This window comes from Myotis brandtii, unplaced genomic scaffold (assembly GCF_000412655.1).
Source record: "Myotis brandtii unplaced genomic scaffold, ASM41265v1 scaffold141, whole genome shotgun sequence".
NCBI classification, from domain to species: Eukaryota; Metazoa; Chordata; class Mammalia; order Chiroptera; family Vespertilionidae; genus Myotis; species Myotis brandtii.
Genome location: NW_005355037.1, coordinates 662150 through 677659, shown reverse-complemented (window position 1 = coordinate 677659; position 15510 = coordinate 662150). Strand labels below are relative to the sequence as shown.

General features: G+C 35.4%; 1 protein-coding gene across 1 annotated transcript in view; it reads left to right on the top strand.

The window, feature by feature from the left end:
• Positions 1-15510, top strand: part of LRRIQ1 (leucine-rich repeats and IQ motif containing 1) — a 193977-nt gene that overhangs the window by 19670 nt on the left and 158797 nt on the right. The window contains exons 7-9 of the mRNA XM_014535275.1: positions 3191-3265; positions 6783-8417; positions 13463-13615. Coding sequence (XP_014390761.1) covers positions 3191-3265; positions 6783-8417; positions 13463-13615 — 1863 coding nt within the window. The remainder of the gene's footprint in view (positions 1-3190; positions 3266-6782; positions 8418-13462; positions 13616-15510) is intronic.

Genomic DNA, 15510 nt, shown 5'->3' with positions numbered 1-15510 from the left:
CACTGACCACCAGGGGGCAGCTCCTGCATTGAGCATCTGCCCCCTGGTGGTCAGTGTGTGTCATAGTGACCAGTCCTTCCCAGTCCTTCTGCAGTTAGGGTCAATTTGCATATTACCCTTTTATTATATAGGATAAACAAGTTAAAGTAATTGTAATATTGTAGAGCCACTTTGGTCATATTTTTTTTCTCACGAAGTCTAAATTTTTAGCTTTCCTTTAGTTATATTTCCTTCTACAAATCTGATAAATATGATTATTACTATCATAAAATTATGATTTAAAAAATGACATTAGTAGGTTTAGTGAATTCCTAAATATGTGCTTTGTTATATCTTGAGGCTTAAAATTTCTGGTGGGGCCATCCATAATTTTATAATGATGGGTTTTAAATATGTGATTTACTTCCTTTTAGTAGCTCTTTTCTGTACCCCTTGTTAGTGTCCTCTTCTCCTCAAAACTGCTATTGTAAATCTCTTTCCATGAGTTTCACCCAACTGCTCTCTCATTATTAGCATATGATCACATAACATGTTTGCATTAATTACAAGCTTCCTCTTCTTTCTAATCGCATATCTATTTAGTATCAATCTCTGTACTCACCTTTTCTTTTGCCATTGCTTCTCTATCAGTATCTCAGTAACAAGTGTTTCCTCTTCTACTAAAGTTTAGCTTTTTCTCCTCTGCTTTCTCATTTTCCAGTTTACCCCTGCTTTTTGTTATATTCAAAACACCCCTTCCAACTTCCTCCTTTCTTATTCTTTATAAACATGTTCAGTTTTCTCCCATCCTAGAAACAAAACAAAGGGAAAACCATGAGATTACCTTTGTTCATAATATCTCATTTTATCAAGCTCTTTAGCTCTACTGATCATAATCAGCTTCTTTTATACACACACACACACACACACACACATATATATGTATATATATGTAATGTTTTTATTGATTTTTAGGAGAGAGGAAGGGAGAGGGAGGGAGGGAGAGAAGCATCTATGTGAGGGAGGAACATGGATGGTTTGACTCCCACACACCCCCCGAAATTGCAACCTGGGCATGTGTCCTGACTGGGAATTGAACATGGGATTACACTCAACCAACTGATCCACACAGGCCGGGCCACAGTCCAGCTTCTTAAAAGAGTGTTATTTTTGCTATATCCATTTCCTTGTTTTGTTCAATTGTAAACCTGCTAGTTATTTACCACCATACCACTGAGTGAGACTGTTCTTCACAAAACTAACCAATGACTGCCAAGTTACCATACTCACAGGCTCATTTTCAGTTTTTATTTTGGTCTCTATTATATTTTATGCCAGTAAAAATTTGATTGTTGGCCATTTCTCTTTCCCATGGGAACCATACTGCCTTGATTCTCTTTCTTATATGTTTGGAATTTCCTCCTTGATATCCATTTTAAGCTTCTTTTTTCTTTCTCCTTGAATATGACACTACCAAGGCTTTCTTTTTTGTTTTGTTTTTTAATTCTTTATTGTTGAAAGTATTACATGTGTCCCTTTTTACCCCCATTGTCCTCTCCCAGCCTGCCCCTGTGCCCCAGCCTTCCCCCCACCATTCCCTTGTCCTTTTCTTATTAATCTCATTCTTAGCTGTAGCTGTTTAGAACCAAATCTATATTTAAAACAAAAAGTAAACTAATTACATAACTCTCCTACAGATACTTCACACCTAGAACTTAATGTATCTAAAACTGAGTGCATTGTCTTTCTTTCTGAATCATGTTCCTCCTCTGGTATTCTTTATTTTGGTGAGCTATACTACCATCACTGCCCAAGCTAGAAAGATGAGGACCATTTTTTACTCTTCCTTCTCTTTTATTATCCTCTTCTTTTTAAAAATAGTTGTATTATCTATCTTTTCATCCATATAGCTACTGCTACTCCCTAGTTCAGGGTGTGCTAATGTCTAGCTTTGGATATTTATTATGTTCTCTAATTGATCTCCCTACTTTTTATCTTCCACAGACTCATCCACCATAGTGCTGTCAGGAGGCTATTTTTTTATGTTCTTAAATCCCATCAAAAGTTCCCGTAGTTCACATAAGACAATTTCCAAGGAAAATTTTCCATTACCTTTATATCCAATGAGTTGGCCATTTGTGGCAATTTCATGTTCACATTATGTTTGTATCTGTTCTTGCTCCTGCCACTATCCAGAGGCCCTCATTAATTCTCACATGGACTTTGCTAATATCTATCTTACTGATCATATTGGTATCTCCTGGGTTTTCTGTCTCTAACTCTACCTGAGGTGACATTATGATTTTCCTAAACACGGAGCTATCGTCGTTTTTTCTAGTTCAAAAACATTTAATACATGCCTAAAATGTCTGTCCAACCTCTTGAAAGCCTACTAATTTCAAATACAATCTTCTGCATGAAACCATTCACGATCCACCAATTATAACACCTGTTCCTATGATTCTATATAATCTTCTCTTTCAATAAACTTATTCTGCTAAATTTGGAGTAATGTGTGAACTTGTGAGAATGTTCCCATATTAAAGGTCAATTTTTAGAGTAAAAGGGATTATATTTTGCTTATTTTTGTTTATTCATCAGATCCTTAACAAAATATGTGCTGCTAAAATGTTATCAAAAGAAAACCACACCCTAGTCAGGTGGCATCGTCCTACACACCAAAAATGTTGCAGGTTCAATTCCCAGTTAGGGCACATACCTAGGTTGAGGCCCACATGATTGGCAACCGATCAATGTTTCTCTCTCACATCGATGTTTCTCTTTCTCTCTCTCTCTATCCCTTAAAGAAATATTAGCCACTGAACTGATTTACTATGTGAATTAAGTGGGATGGTGTGGAGAGAAAAGTATTGTAATGCAAAGCCCATCTTACGAACATTATTTGTCATTTTGGCATTGTCCAACACTATTTCTAGCTGATGTTCTTTATTATGTGAATAAACATGCTCAAATAAATAAAACAACTTTCCCAGGTTACAAACATCTTTATGTGTTCAAAATGGGAACCCTAGGTGTTATTTATATGATGCTTTAGGTTGAGATTAAAGTTGTTATCCCAGTACTAATAACTGAGCACCATTAACTGAGTTGTTTTAACCATTATTTACAAATATATGTTGTGAGAATCATGTATAATGAACATAATGTTTTCTGACATTTGAATCCAATATTTTAATATTAACGTGTTCAGCAAGAACAGGCCAAGATGAATGATGAACGCCAAGAAGAAGAGAAAATGTGGAAAGAGAAATTTAAACAACACGAGGTATCTATTTGTTGTTTTTACTCAGTGCAACAATCATTTTCATTTGAAATAAATTACTATGCCTGAAATGGACATTTTAAAATAATATTGCCTAGCTGGTGTAGGATTTAAATTACTAAAGTTTTAAACATTCATTAATCATTAGAAACTGTTCTTGAAATAGAATGTCCTAATAATGAAAAGAAAGTGGTTGGTAGTGAATATGTCTATATAAAATTATAATTCTAAATTTTTTTAAGGTTTGAAATAAACTATTATGAGCATTTCATTATGATTGAAAATTATTATGAAAAGTTATTGCATTTCTTGAACACAATTAGTTGAATGTACTAAATAACCCCTTTGAATTTAAATAATTCTGTTGACATGTTAAATTTTAACTTTTATTTATCTATTTTTATATAAAATTATTTTAAGTAATCATAAGGATAAAATAGATAAAAATTTCCATAATCTTGCTATTCAGCTAAACATAAGCTTTCTTTGTATTCCTTCAGATCTTTTCTTTCTTTATATAAATACATTCCAGGAAAGGTAGGTTTCTACTGGCCTTATTTTTTTTTTATTAAAATACTAGAGGCCTGGTGCACGGATTCGTGCACTGGTGGGGTCCCTTGGCCTGGCCTGCACCCTCTCGCAATCTGGGACCTCTCGGGGGATGTCAGGTAGCTGGTTTCAGCCCGATCCCCACAGGCCCGATCCCTGCAGGCCCGATCCAGACAGGAGGGAGCCTGATCCTGTGTGTTGTCTGTCCCCTGGTGGTCAGTGCACATCATAGCTACTGGTCGACTGGTCATTCGGTCGTTTAGGCTTTTATATTTATAGATATTTGGCGTATAACATTGCATAAGCTTAAGGTATAGACATGTTGATTTGGTGCAGTTACATATTATAATATAATTATCTCTACTGTCCATTTATAAATAAAAAATCTTGTTAGGCCTGTGAGGAGACAGATTCATATGAATGACACAAATGACCATAGTATCTTCCCTGCAGGTAACCCAAATGTTGGAGTTAGAAGAGCCATTAAAATAGCTAAAACTCTCATGCAACAGCAAAACAGTTAAACAGATAGGTAATATGAAAAGAGAATTAGAATCTACAATGAAGTATTAAATGTACATTTTAAAGTTGAAAAGTTCAGTATATAAAATTAAAAATTCAGTGGATATTTGACAGTATATTTGACACAATGAGAAAGAATTAGTGAAACTGAAGTAAGGTCAATAGAAAATATCTGAATTAAAGCACAGAGAAGACAAAAATTGGAAAAGCAGAAAAGAGCACAAGAAATGTGTGATACAGTGTAAAGATAAAAATGCTTATAATATTAATCTTGGAAAGAAAGAGAATGGAGCAGAAGCAATGGGGTCTGAAGACATAATAGTTGAAATGGTTTTAAATTATCTTTTAAAAATCATTCTGAGCCCTAGCTGGTTTGGCTCAGTGGATAGAGCGTCGGCCTGCAGACTGAAGGGTCCCAGGTTCGATTCTGGTCAAGGGCATGTACCTTGGTTGCAGGCACATCACCAGTAGGGGGTGTGCAGGAGGCAGCTGAATCAATGTTTCTCACTCATCGATGTTTCTAACTCTATCCCTCTCCCTTCTTCTCTCTAAAAAATCAATAAAATATATTTTTTTAAAATAATTCTGAATATTCAAGGATGATTAATGATCCCCAAAGTAGAATCAATACAAATAAAATTTTACCTGACTATTGAAATTAAAGACAAAGGGATAAATATTATTAAAAGCAGCCAGAAAAAAAGGCACATTATATATAAAAGAGGAAGAGTAACAGCTGTCTTCTTAAGTGAAACGATGAAAGGGAGAAGACAGAAAAATAAAAAATTAAGTGCTAAATGTTAATGGTTTTTGATAATCAGTGTTCTTTGAATCCTTAATCTTACCTACTTTCTGGATCAGTTTGATTTCCTATAATATGTATCAAAATACTTGTCTAGAAACATTTTTGGATGGAAAATTTTCTCAGTCTTTGCACCCTTGAAAATGTTTTTACTTTTGCTTTCAAAACTGAATGATTTGTTTCCTTGGGTTTACAATACAGATTTATTACCATTTAGTTTAAATAATTTAAAGGTATATTTCCATTGCATATTTATTTAATTTTACATTCATCCACATTTATTTACTTATTTTCTGTTGTCTGCCAGACACTTCTCTAAGTGCTCAAGATACAGCAATGTATCAATAGAAAATATCCCATGCCTTCAGGAACCTTACATTTCTTAGAGTTCTGAACTGTTATTACCATTCACATGAGTGTAGTGTGGGCGCGCACACGTGTGTGTATGTGTGTGTGTACATGTGAGTGTTTTACCTCAGCTCTTTATCTTATGCCATTTTCTTGGTTTAAAGAACATTTTTCTATTCCCTTTAAACTTTCTCAGTTCTTTATTCTGGAAATTCTACTAGTCATGTGAGTTTCTGTGTTGATCCTCTTTACACCTAAACGGCTCTGTCATATAGTTCCTGTCATTATTTTGTATGCTGTTTAGGGAAAACACCTGTTTTAGAAGGTTTTCTTTAGGCAGTCAGCTGTTAAGCCATTCTATTTTTATTTCTGTTTGAGTCCTTTTTTTTTTTAACTTGAGTACTTACATTTTATTTTTAATGAGCTTACTTCTGTTTAAATATGTTTTTCTAACTTTTTATTTAAATTTTTATTTAGTTTAATAACTACCTTTTCTCAGAAATTGGTTCTTCTGCTTATTAAACTGTTTTATTGCCTCAGATAATTTTTGTTAGTTTTCATCAAATATTTGCTGAATTTTATTGATCTATTTGTTTTAGGATTCCAGTGACAATGATATTTTCTCACCTAACTCCAAATAGTCTCATTTAATACAATACATATGCTTATCAATTTTCTGAATAGTTATGAAAGAATAAGATGTGTGACTAGGTTAATTCTGCAGTCCCTCTGCTAGCTCTGGGAGTCTCCTTTATCAGAACTCCCTTCTCAGAAAGTTGAAGTCCTTTGGTCCTACACAAATTTTGGCTTGTGGTTTCTCTTGCTTGTTCTCTTGTGTCATTATATATATGTTTTATTGATTTGAGAGAGGGGAAGGGAGAGGAAGAGAAAGATAGAAATGACGATCAGAGAGAAACATTGGTCAGCTGCCTCCTGAAGGCCCCCACTGGGGATCAAGCCCACAATTCAGGCATGTGCCCTGATGGGGAATTGAACCAGTGACCTCTTGGTGAATGGGACGATGTTCAACCCACTGAGCAACACTGGCCGTGCCATTTTTATTTGCTTTCTATCATCAAAGAATTCCTCAATATTAGAGTATCAACTTACTAACTTGATAGAAGCTCTTAAATATCTAAAAAAGTCATATCCTTTAAAAAATTAGTTTTTGTTAAAGAATTGTGTAATAAATTTATAATTATTTTAGTTTTTGTATTTGTTTTTAATCTCTATTTTAGATTATATTTCAGTAACAGCACACATTTAGTTTATGCTGACTACTATTTACCTTTATTATAGGAGTTTATTAGGAATTTGCATTTACAAATGGAAGAAGAAAGAACAAAATTTAAAGACCTGCAGGAAAAAGAAAAAATGCGTTTATTAAAAATGCAGCATAATGCAGCTGTAAAAATTCAAACTAAATATAGAGCATTTGTGGCCTACCGACAATATGGCCCAATTATAAAAGAACAAATAGAAAATAAGAAAAAAAAAGCACTAGAGTTGAAAGAAAAAGAAGCAAAAATACGACAGATGGAAGAAGAAATACAAAAAAGATTAGAGGAGGAAAAAAGGAGAGAAGAAGAAATACAAAGGCAGAAGCAAGAGGAAAGAAAAAAGAGAGAAAAAGAATATGAAGAAAAAAAGAACATCTTGAGACAAGAAAAAGAGCAACTACTAAACAAAGAAAAATTAAGATTAAAAGAAGATGGAAGAAAACAGCTAATAATAAGTAGATCATTAAAAAAGGGAGAACAAAATGCTACACATTTAACTATTGAAGATAAATCAAAGAATAAGGATGAAATAGCCAAAATGCTAGGAGATGAAAAGTCAAAGAAATGGGAAGCTGCTCCCCTTTGGCGAGATGAAAAATTGAATAAGAGAGAGAATATAGATAGACAGTTTGTACTGAAAGAATCAATAGGAGTGCAATTAAAAGAATCTATATCAAACCAAGAAATTTTGGCAGAACTTAAAATGGAAGAAAAAAATGAAAACCAGGCAAAACAACAATGTTCAGAGAAATTGGTCAAGCAAGCAAGAAAATATGAAACCATCGACCATAAAAGTGAATTAGAAAACCCAGATCTAAAGGAACATGGGAAAGAACAGTTTCAGCTGCAAGAATTAATTCGTCCAATACAAAAGGAAGTAACCACGAAGGCTGCCGTAAATGAGAATATAATACAAGAAACCCAAATAATATTAGGACATAATCAAGAAATTAATGAGGTAAAAAACAGTGAGGCACAGAAAACAATCAAAGATAATCAACAGAGTAAGACACAAAAAGTAGAAAAAGAAGAAATATCACAACAGAATGGAACATTATACGAAGCAGATGACAGTTCAATGATTTCAATGAATCAAAAACTACTACCACTAACAATAGAACATTCTGAATGTATAGGTGAGAATGTAATACTTCAAGGAAAAGAAATTGATTTAAAATCTGAAGAAACTAAGGAGAACCCAAAAGGCAGTGCTCTGAATAGTGACTTAATTATTGATGGTAGTGATGCTCTGATAAATGTAGAAAGGAAAATAAACAAGCAAAATTATATTTTAGGTATACATGCTCCTTGTGAAGACTTGAGTGGCTGTAATACAACAAACTCCTTGGTTCTTAAAGAAGTAAGCTCTCTAAAGTCTCAGATTAAAGAAACTCCAGGAGAATGTCATGAAAATAGAGCTGAATGTGAGAGTGTTGTGACCTGCTCTGTACCAGAGCCAACACTTCTATCTTCTATTGAAGAAAAGAGGCAAGCTTGGATAAAATCTGTTAAATCCTGGTCAGACATTTTCAAGCAACATCAACAAAAGAAGATTGTTAAGAGAAAGAGACTTGTGAAATGTCCAGCCAACACGATGCCTCCTTTGAATACACTAGAAATTCTTCAATGTGGCCCATGGAATACTTTACAACAGGTATTTTGTAATTTTATAATGTATTGTCTTATTTAATTGCAATTGGTTTTCTAAATGTAACTTTTAAAATATTAGTGGAAGGCATATTTTATTTTATTTCTAAATATAGTTTTTATTGTGGATAGTACAGCAGATGTCTCCCATTTTGGAAGGCATATTTTATATTCAATAATTATGCTCCTTAATCAGTGAAGTTGCTAATGAAATACTTCCATTTGAGGAGATCTCAAATTATTAAGGCATCTCCTCCCTCAGCGAATCACTATTAAAACATTTTATTTATATGTTGAAGCCTGTGTTCAAGGGCCTTAAAGTCATTATTAAGTTTCTAAGAGTGGAGGCATCTGGGAATGTAGGGTTGAATTAGAATAGGAAATTCCTGTTATTCAGCTAGGCGTTTGCTTTAGTCTTGAGCAACGTCACCACCTAGTGGCTCCTTTTGGAATGAAACTGATTTCCCTGTACTTGAAAATTGCTGTGAAAGAACTGCTTATAACCATAGAAGGCTCTAGAATTTCTATAAAAACATTATTTAGTCATGTGCAATGTGAACATGGTGGATATATGCCTGAAATTTAAAATAGTTGTCATCAAGTGCTGCTAATTTTCTATGTTTATGGAGCCCATAGTTTCAATTAAAATTAAGACAGAAACTGACACGTGTGTAGAAAAACAGGGAAGAATATTTCAAATAGTGTAATATCAAAAAGAACTTATGATTTAAAAATCATATATTTAGCTAGGGCCTGAAATGCAAATGTATTTAATAAAATTAGTTTCTTCATATAGACCGATGCCTGGGAAAAGAAACATTCATATTAATATACGTGCATTATTTTATTATTCACTCAGCAAATATTCATCTATCTAATATGATCAGTCAGTATTTACTGTTGGAACAAAGGGATGGATACAAAACTGAGTCTCTGCCCCTATGGAACTTATTGTGGTTGAGAAAAAGTTATTAAAATAACCTGCAGATAAATACAGATCTTGATAATTACTGTAAATACAATTTCAGGGTATTCTGTGAGAAGAGAAGACAGTGGGATTTAAAGAGATCCCTGGGGTATAAAGGAATAGTGTAAAGAACAGGCACTACTTTGAAGTGTCCTCTCTTTCCTAGGCAATGTATTTGCCTTGTCCATCAAATTTAGAGAATCTCTGATTAGCTCTTCTGTTTTTGTTTTTTGTTTGTTTTTAACCTTTGGCTACATTATCTTTGGAATCCTTCTTTTTCTGCTTTCCCAAAGATGTTGCTGCAGGTTTTTTGAAGTAATGACATTAGCTACTAACTCTTTTATTTAAACTAATTTTCCTCATGAATGTCTGTCTGGCCAGTGATCGGCAAACTCATTAGTCAACAGAGCAAAATATCAACAGTACGACGATTGAAATTTCTTTTGAGAGCCACATTTTTTAAACTTAAACTATATAGGTAGGTACATTGTTACTAACTTAATTAGGGTACTCCTGAGGCTTAGGAAGAGCCACACTCAAGGGGCCAAAGAGCCGCATGTGGCTCGAGAGCCGCAGTTTGCCGACCACGGGTCTGGGCTAAGCATGGGTGACAGCTCCATGCCTATAGATTCTTGTCTGAAAAGTAAAACTGAAGTTAGGGAGACAGTAGGACCCTCCTTCCTCTGAGTCTCTGTTCTGTTCAAGGAGAAGAGCACTGAGGAAGTTAAAATGTGTGAACCTCTTTCTCGTTGGCATTTCTGTTCCTGACCACTCAGATCCTCCCTTGGAACTCTTGTCAATGTTCATAAAGTGAGGACTAACCTTTTCTTTCACTTCTTAGAGTGCAGTTAGCATCCCAAACTGCAATGTGTACGCAGATCGCCGGGGCTGATTCTGATTCCTTAGTTCTGGTGATCAATCCCAATGCTCTGCATTTTTACAGTGACCCTGGGTGGTGCTGTTGGGGCTGGCCCATCGACTACCTGGAGTAGTAGCGTTCTGAAGGATCCTGAAATCCTCTGACCACTACTCAAAGCAACTATCTCAAACATTTAATTTTTCTTTGAATCCTCAAACTATATAGTATAGGGATGAAAAATATATGTAAATGTGCAATATAAATATTGAAATCTTGTAAAATATCATCTTGTAATGACTCTGGCAGATGGCTTATCATGGTGTTTTCATTCACCACTGCTGCTGACCTATGACTCACTTTATCACTTTGATTTTCTAAACTCATAGCTTTCCATCTTTGACCTTATCTTGAGCACCCATTGCCATAATTGAAAGGTCCTCTGGAGAGGACCTTTAGAAAAGAAAATTTACTCTTCCGGAATTTCAGTCAGTAATGAATTTATTTTGCTTATATTAATCTCTCACTTTGAGCCTTTAGGATGCAAATCAGATCTGCTTCTTGACCATACTCCTTTACATATTGCCAGGCAAATAGTGGTTTTGATCAATTGACTATGGGATGGATGAATGAGAGAATGGATAAATAAAACTGGCTGAATGTTCATCTTATCTCCATATTATTACTAACTTCACAGTTTCAAGAGTGTATTGATTAAAAAGGAAATTGATATAAAATTATTCGAGAGTAATTTAATAAAGTACTAACAAGCTGTGTAACAGGTAAGATCAGGGTTCTAATTTTATTTCTCCTATTTACTGTGTGTGTCACCTGGTGCAAGGTATTGGACCTTTATGAATCTCAATTTTGTCTTCTATAAACTGGGAAGAGCAATACCTACTTTATAGGATTGTTGACTGTGTTGACTACAGTCTAGGGCTCCTAATTGTCATTGTCAAATGTGGATCCCAAATATTTGAAAAACAGGCAAATTGATTTTTGAGAGCTGCCTAATAACTGGTTTCATCAAATAAATTCTTAAATTGAAAATGCTGAGCCATCCACTCTATGCAGTAATATCACAAAAGGATATGACTGGAGATTGGTGATTATTGACAACTAATATATTTTAATTTTTCCAAGTTTTACTATTTTTTCTTTTTTTTTTTTAGTATTTTGCTCATAGTGGTAACTTGCTTTAAATAACAACCAGAAAAAAAAGTCACCGAACTTAAGGATATATGTATATTTTTAAGTCCTCACCTGAGGACATGTTTTTCATTGATTGTAGAAAGAGAGAGAGGAATAGCAAGGAAGAGAGAAAGAAACATCTATCCAGATGTGCCCTGACTGGGGATTAAACCCAAAACCTGGATATGTGTCCTGACCAGGAGCGACCCTTCAGTGCATGGGATGACACTCTAACCAACTGAGCCACACCAGCCAGGCAGGATTTTTTGATATGGCTTTATAACATGGCATAAATTACAGCATTTTAGCAGCTGGTTACTTTTAGATCAGATGACTCACAATCCTTATACAAGGCAAATTGAAATAAACTGGTGTGATGGTACATAATTTATGTGAAGTAAGATTCTCTTTTACTTAATCATCTAATCATACCTCACATTCAGTCTTTGCAGCCTGAATTTTTAAACAATATCATTTCTTCAAGTTTAATAGATTTGAGATGTGGCACAGAACAGATGTTCTGCAAAGCAAAACATAATCATTGCTTTTGTTACTTTTGTATTTTCAATTTACCATAGGTGACTGACACTCCTTGGGTTGAACTCAAGAATAATTGAGAATGAACTCCTATATATGTATATATACACACACCCATGACTGGAATTAAACCTGGGACCCTTCAGTCTGCAGGCCAATGCTACATCGACTGAGCCAAACTGGCTAGAGCAGTTTCTGTCTTTCTTTGTCTGACTTACTAATTATTTTGGTCGTCTTTCTTACTTTCATTATAGGTCTCCCATCTATATCACTTTCCTTCTGCCTAAAATGTATGCTATGGGCACTGAGATATCTCTCACTTTTGTTTGAGTGGGGAGGGATGTATTTTATCCTCATTCTTGAAAAATATTTTCACTAAAATATATGTTTAGATTATGACTAATTGAGAAATTTCTAAAATAATTATGAAACTAAAAACTTTTATTCACCCAAAGTTTTAAAAATTTGGATTGTTTCTTTTGCTACTTAAGCAAGGAATAGACTTAATCACTTCTTAATCACTCTTCATGAGCATATGATCTTCCTATTCACTCATGTAAATATGTAAATTAAAAACTTTTAGTTTAATATCATGCACAGAAAATTTCAATATGAAGAGGAGTTATCAAACTTAAAATTTTATACTTTTCCAGCTTTTTCTGAAGCAATAATGCTTTCAATTTCAACTAACAATTTTTGAATTTCTATTTTGATTGTGATACTACTAGACTCTCCTTATAAAGCTAATAATTTTTAAATTGTTTTTCAGCACATGGGAAACCTGGTTTAGGATTTTTGATGTGGCAATATGAAAATATTCTTACTATAATTTGATTTTTTATATAGTTATTTCAGTGCATAGACTCAATTATAGTGAAATAAACAATAACAACACATTATTACATTATTCCTCTGCCCTTTAACTTAGGTGAGAAATCTTGAATTTAAAAAGTGCAGTGCATTTTCCTAATCAAAAAATATTTCTATCTGATATATTCTTGTAGGATAATAAATGTAGCCCTTAGTATATATAAAGTTGAAAACTTTCTTTGATATTGAGTTTTCTTTAGCTAAAAAAACAAACAAAAAAGGGAGTTCCTTAAGAAAAAAAGCATCATGAAGTAATAAGTCTATAGTAATATGAAATATTATAAATGCGTGGTCTTCAGATATTTGAAAAATACAGAAAAATATTATTCATGATTTTTTTTAGCACAGATACTATATGGTTGGGTATATTACATTATTCAGTAGTCAGGAATGATTCATACCTTTATAATAGAGAAGACGTGCAATAGAATGTTGTTTGCATTCCATGGTTCAGGTCCCAAAGACCCCAAAGTCTCAGCAGTATGTGGCGTCAGGCTCAGACTTGAGGCACAGAATCATCTCATTTTAATAAGATCCAGGTGGAGATGGTCTGCTCAGATAGAGTTCCCTGATCTCAGAGATTGTTACTGTTAGATAATGTTATGCACTCTAATTTTTTTGAATTATCTAGGTTACAAGAGTAACATTTCAAGATTTGCCAGGTTGTAGTCTTTCCACACTGGCAGAGTGTACCAATCTTCAGTTTCTGTCTCTTCGACGCTGTGGATTAAATTCTTTGCATGGCCTGAATAACTGCAAAAAACTGAAGTACATTGATGTACAGGTATGTCCTCTGTTCTCATTATCTATCTTGTAATAAAATATAAAGTGAATTCATCTTTACATTTCATAAATGACTATTTTAAAAACACACACAACAACAACATTTATTAAAATACCATGTAACTCATGTTGTAAAGAGATCAAGGGCCAAAATTTCTGCGAGCCATAGAGGGAAAATGATTAGGCAGTATGACCAGGGAATTGCTTATCTCTGTGTGTGGATGATTGTTCTTGTTACTTTCTGCTATATAACAAATGGCCACATTACTTAGCAAATTAAAATAATAATCATTTGTTTGCTCATGGTTTTGGGGGCCATGAATTGAGGCCAGGATTGTCTGGGTATATCTCCTGCTTCATATTGTGTTCACTGGGTTTCTTATGTAATTTGTGGCCGGGGCTGAACGCCTAAAATACCTTCTGTTTATGATTTGTACCTTGGGAAGTTATCAATTCCTTAATAAGGATTCAGGTTGACTCCACAGTAATGGTTTTCTATGACTCTTGATTCTGCGCACTGGGCTTTTGAGTCCATCCTCAAGGCATACTTCCTTGTCCTCAAAAAGTGTGCTGTTTTGCAGTTGATAATTTTTTCTCAACCAGTTTCTTTCCCATAGAAGGTGGGGCACCTAAAAGCTTCTTTTCATTTTTAATTATATTCTTTTCAGTTCAAACTGGTGGTACTTTCACCAATATGATTTTCTTTTAAAACATTGTGGGCTGTCTCTGCTTCTTATTAAGTTCACTCCATTAGACAAAGGCTATCCTCAGAAATATTTGTGAGAGAGTTGCTATGGTCTATTCTGAGGTCTTAAAAGAGAGAGTTGCTAATGCATCCTTGACACATGACCTTGACACAGACCAATATATATGTATTGCAGAGATGTATATGTATAGTAAAAATATAAACCTATATGTGAGATGTATACTTAATTCGTGATATTAGTGTTCTTGCGAGATGAAGGAACTGAGGAGGGAAGGTGGGGAGATTTCAATTATTTCAGTGTTTTTTTTTAATAACAGTTTTATATAGTACCAAATATTAACTCTTATTCATTTAGATTGAAATATCTTGTTATACTAGAGGGCCAGTGCTTGAAAATTGGTGCACTCGGGGGTTCCTCAGCCTGGCCTGCACCCTCTCGCAGTCCGGGACCCTTCGGGGATGTCCAACTGACAGCTTAGGCCCGCTCCCCAGGAGGAGCGGGCCTAAGCCACAGTTGGACATCAACGTTGCCATAGAAGTGGGAGAGGCTCCTGCCGCCGCTGCTGCACTAGCAGCCATCAGCCTGGCTTGTGGCTGAGCGGAGCTTCCCCTGTGGGAGCACATTGACCACCAGGGGGCAGCTCCTGCGTTGAGCGTCTGCCCCCTGGTGGTCAGTGCGCATCATAGTGACCGGTTGTTCCTAGTCATTCTGCCGTTAGGGTCAATTTGCATATTACCCTTTTATTGTATAGGATCATCCTCTGTATTTTCAATATTTTAAAAGATTATCAATAAATACAAGATCAGTTAATGATTTATTACATGACTAGAGGCCCAGTGCACTATATTCGTGCATGGGTTAGGGTCCCTAGCGGCTGCCAGGTGCAGCCTCCCTTCCCCCAGCCATCTGCCCGCCCCACTGATCTGATCGCCACGCCACTGCCTGGCTCATCCTCTGCACCCCTGCCTAGCCCCTCTTGCTGTGGCCCCCAGGTCCCTGTCTGCCGGCAGCCCTGCTCCTGCTGCTCCCATGCATTGATGGCACCGGCCCCGCTTGCACCCACTGGTGATGCAGAGCGACTGGGGCCAGCGCCGGCAGTGGGTGCGAACAGGGCCGGCGCCATCAGCAGTGCGAGTGGCGGCTGCTGCCCTGATCGCCCTTTAGGAGCAGGGGGAGGTGAAGAAGCCCT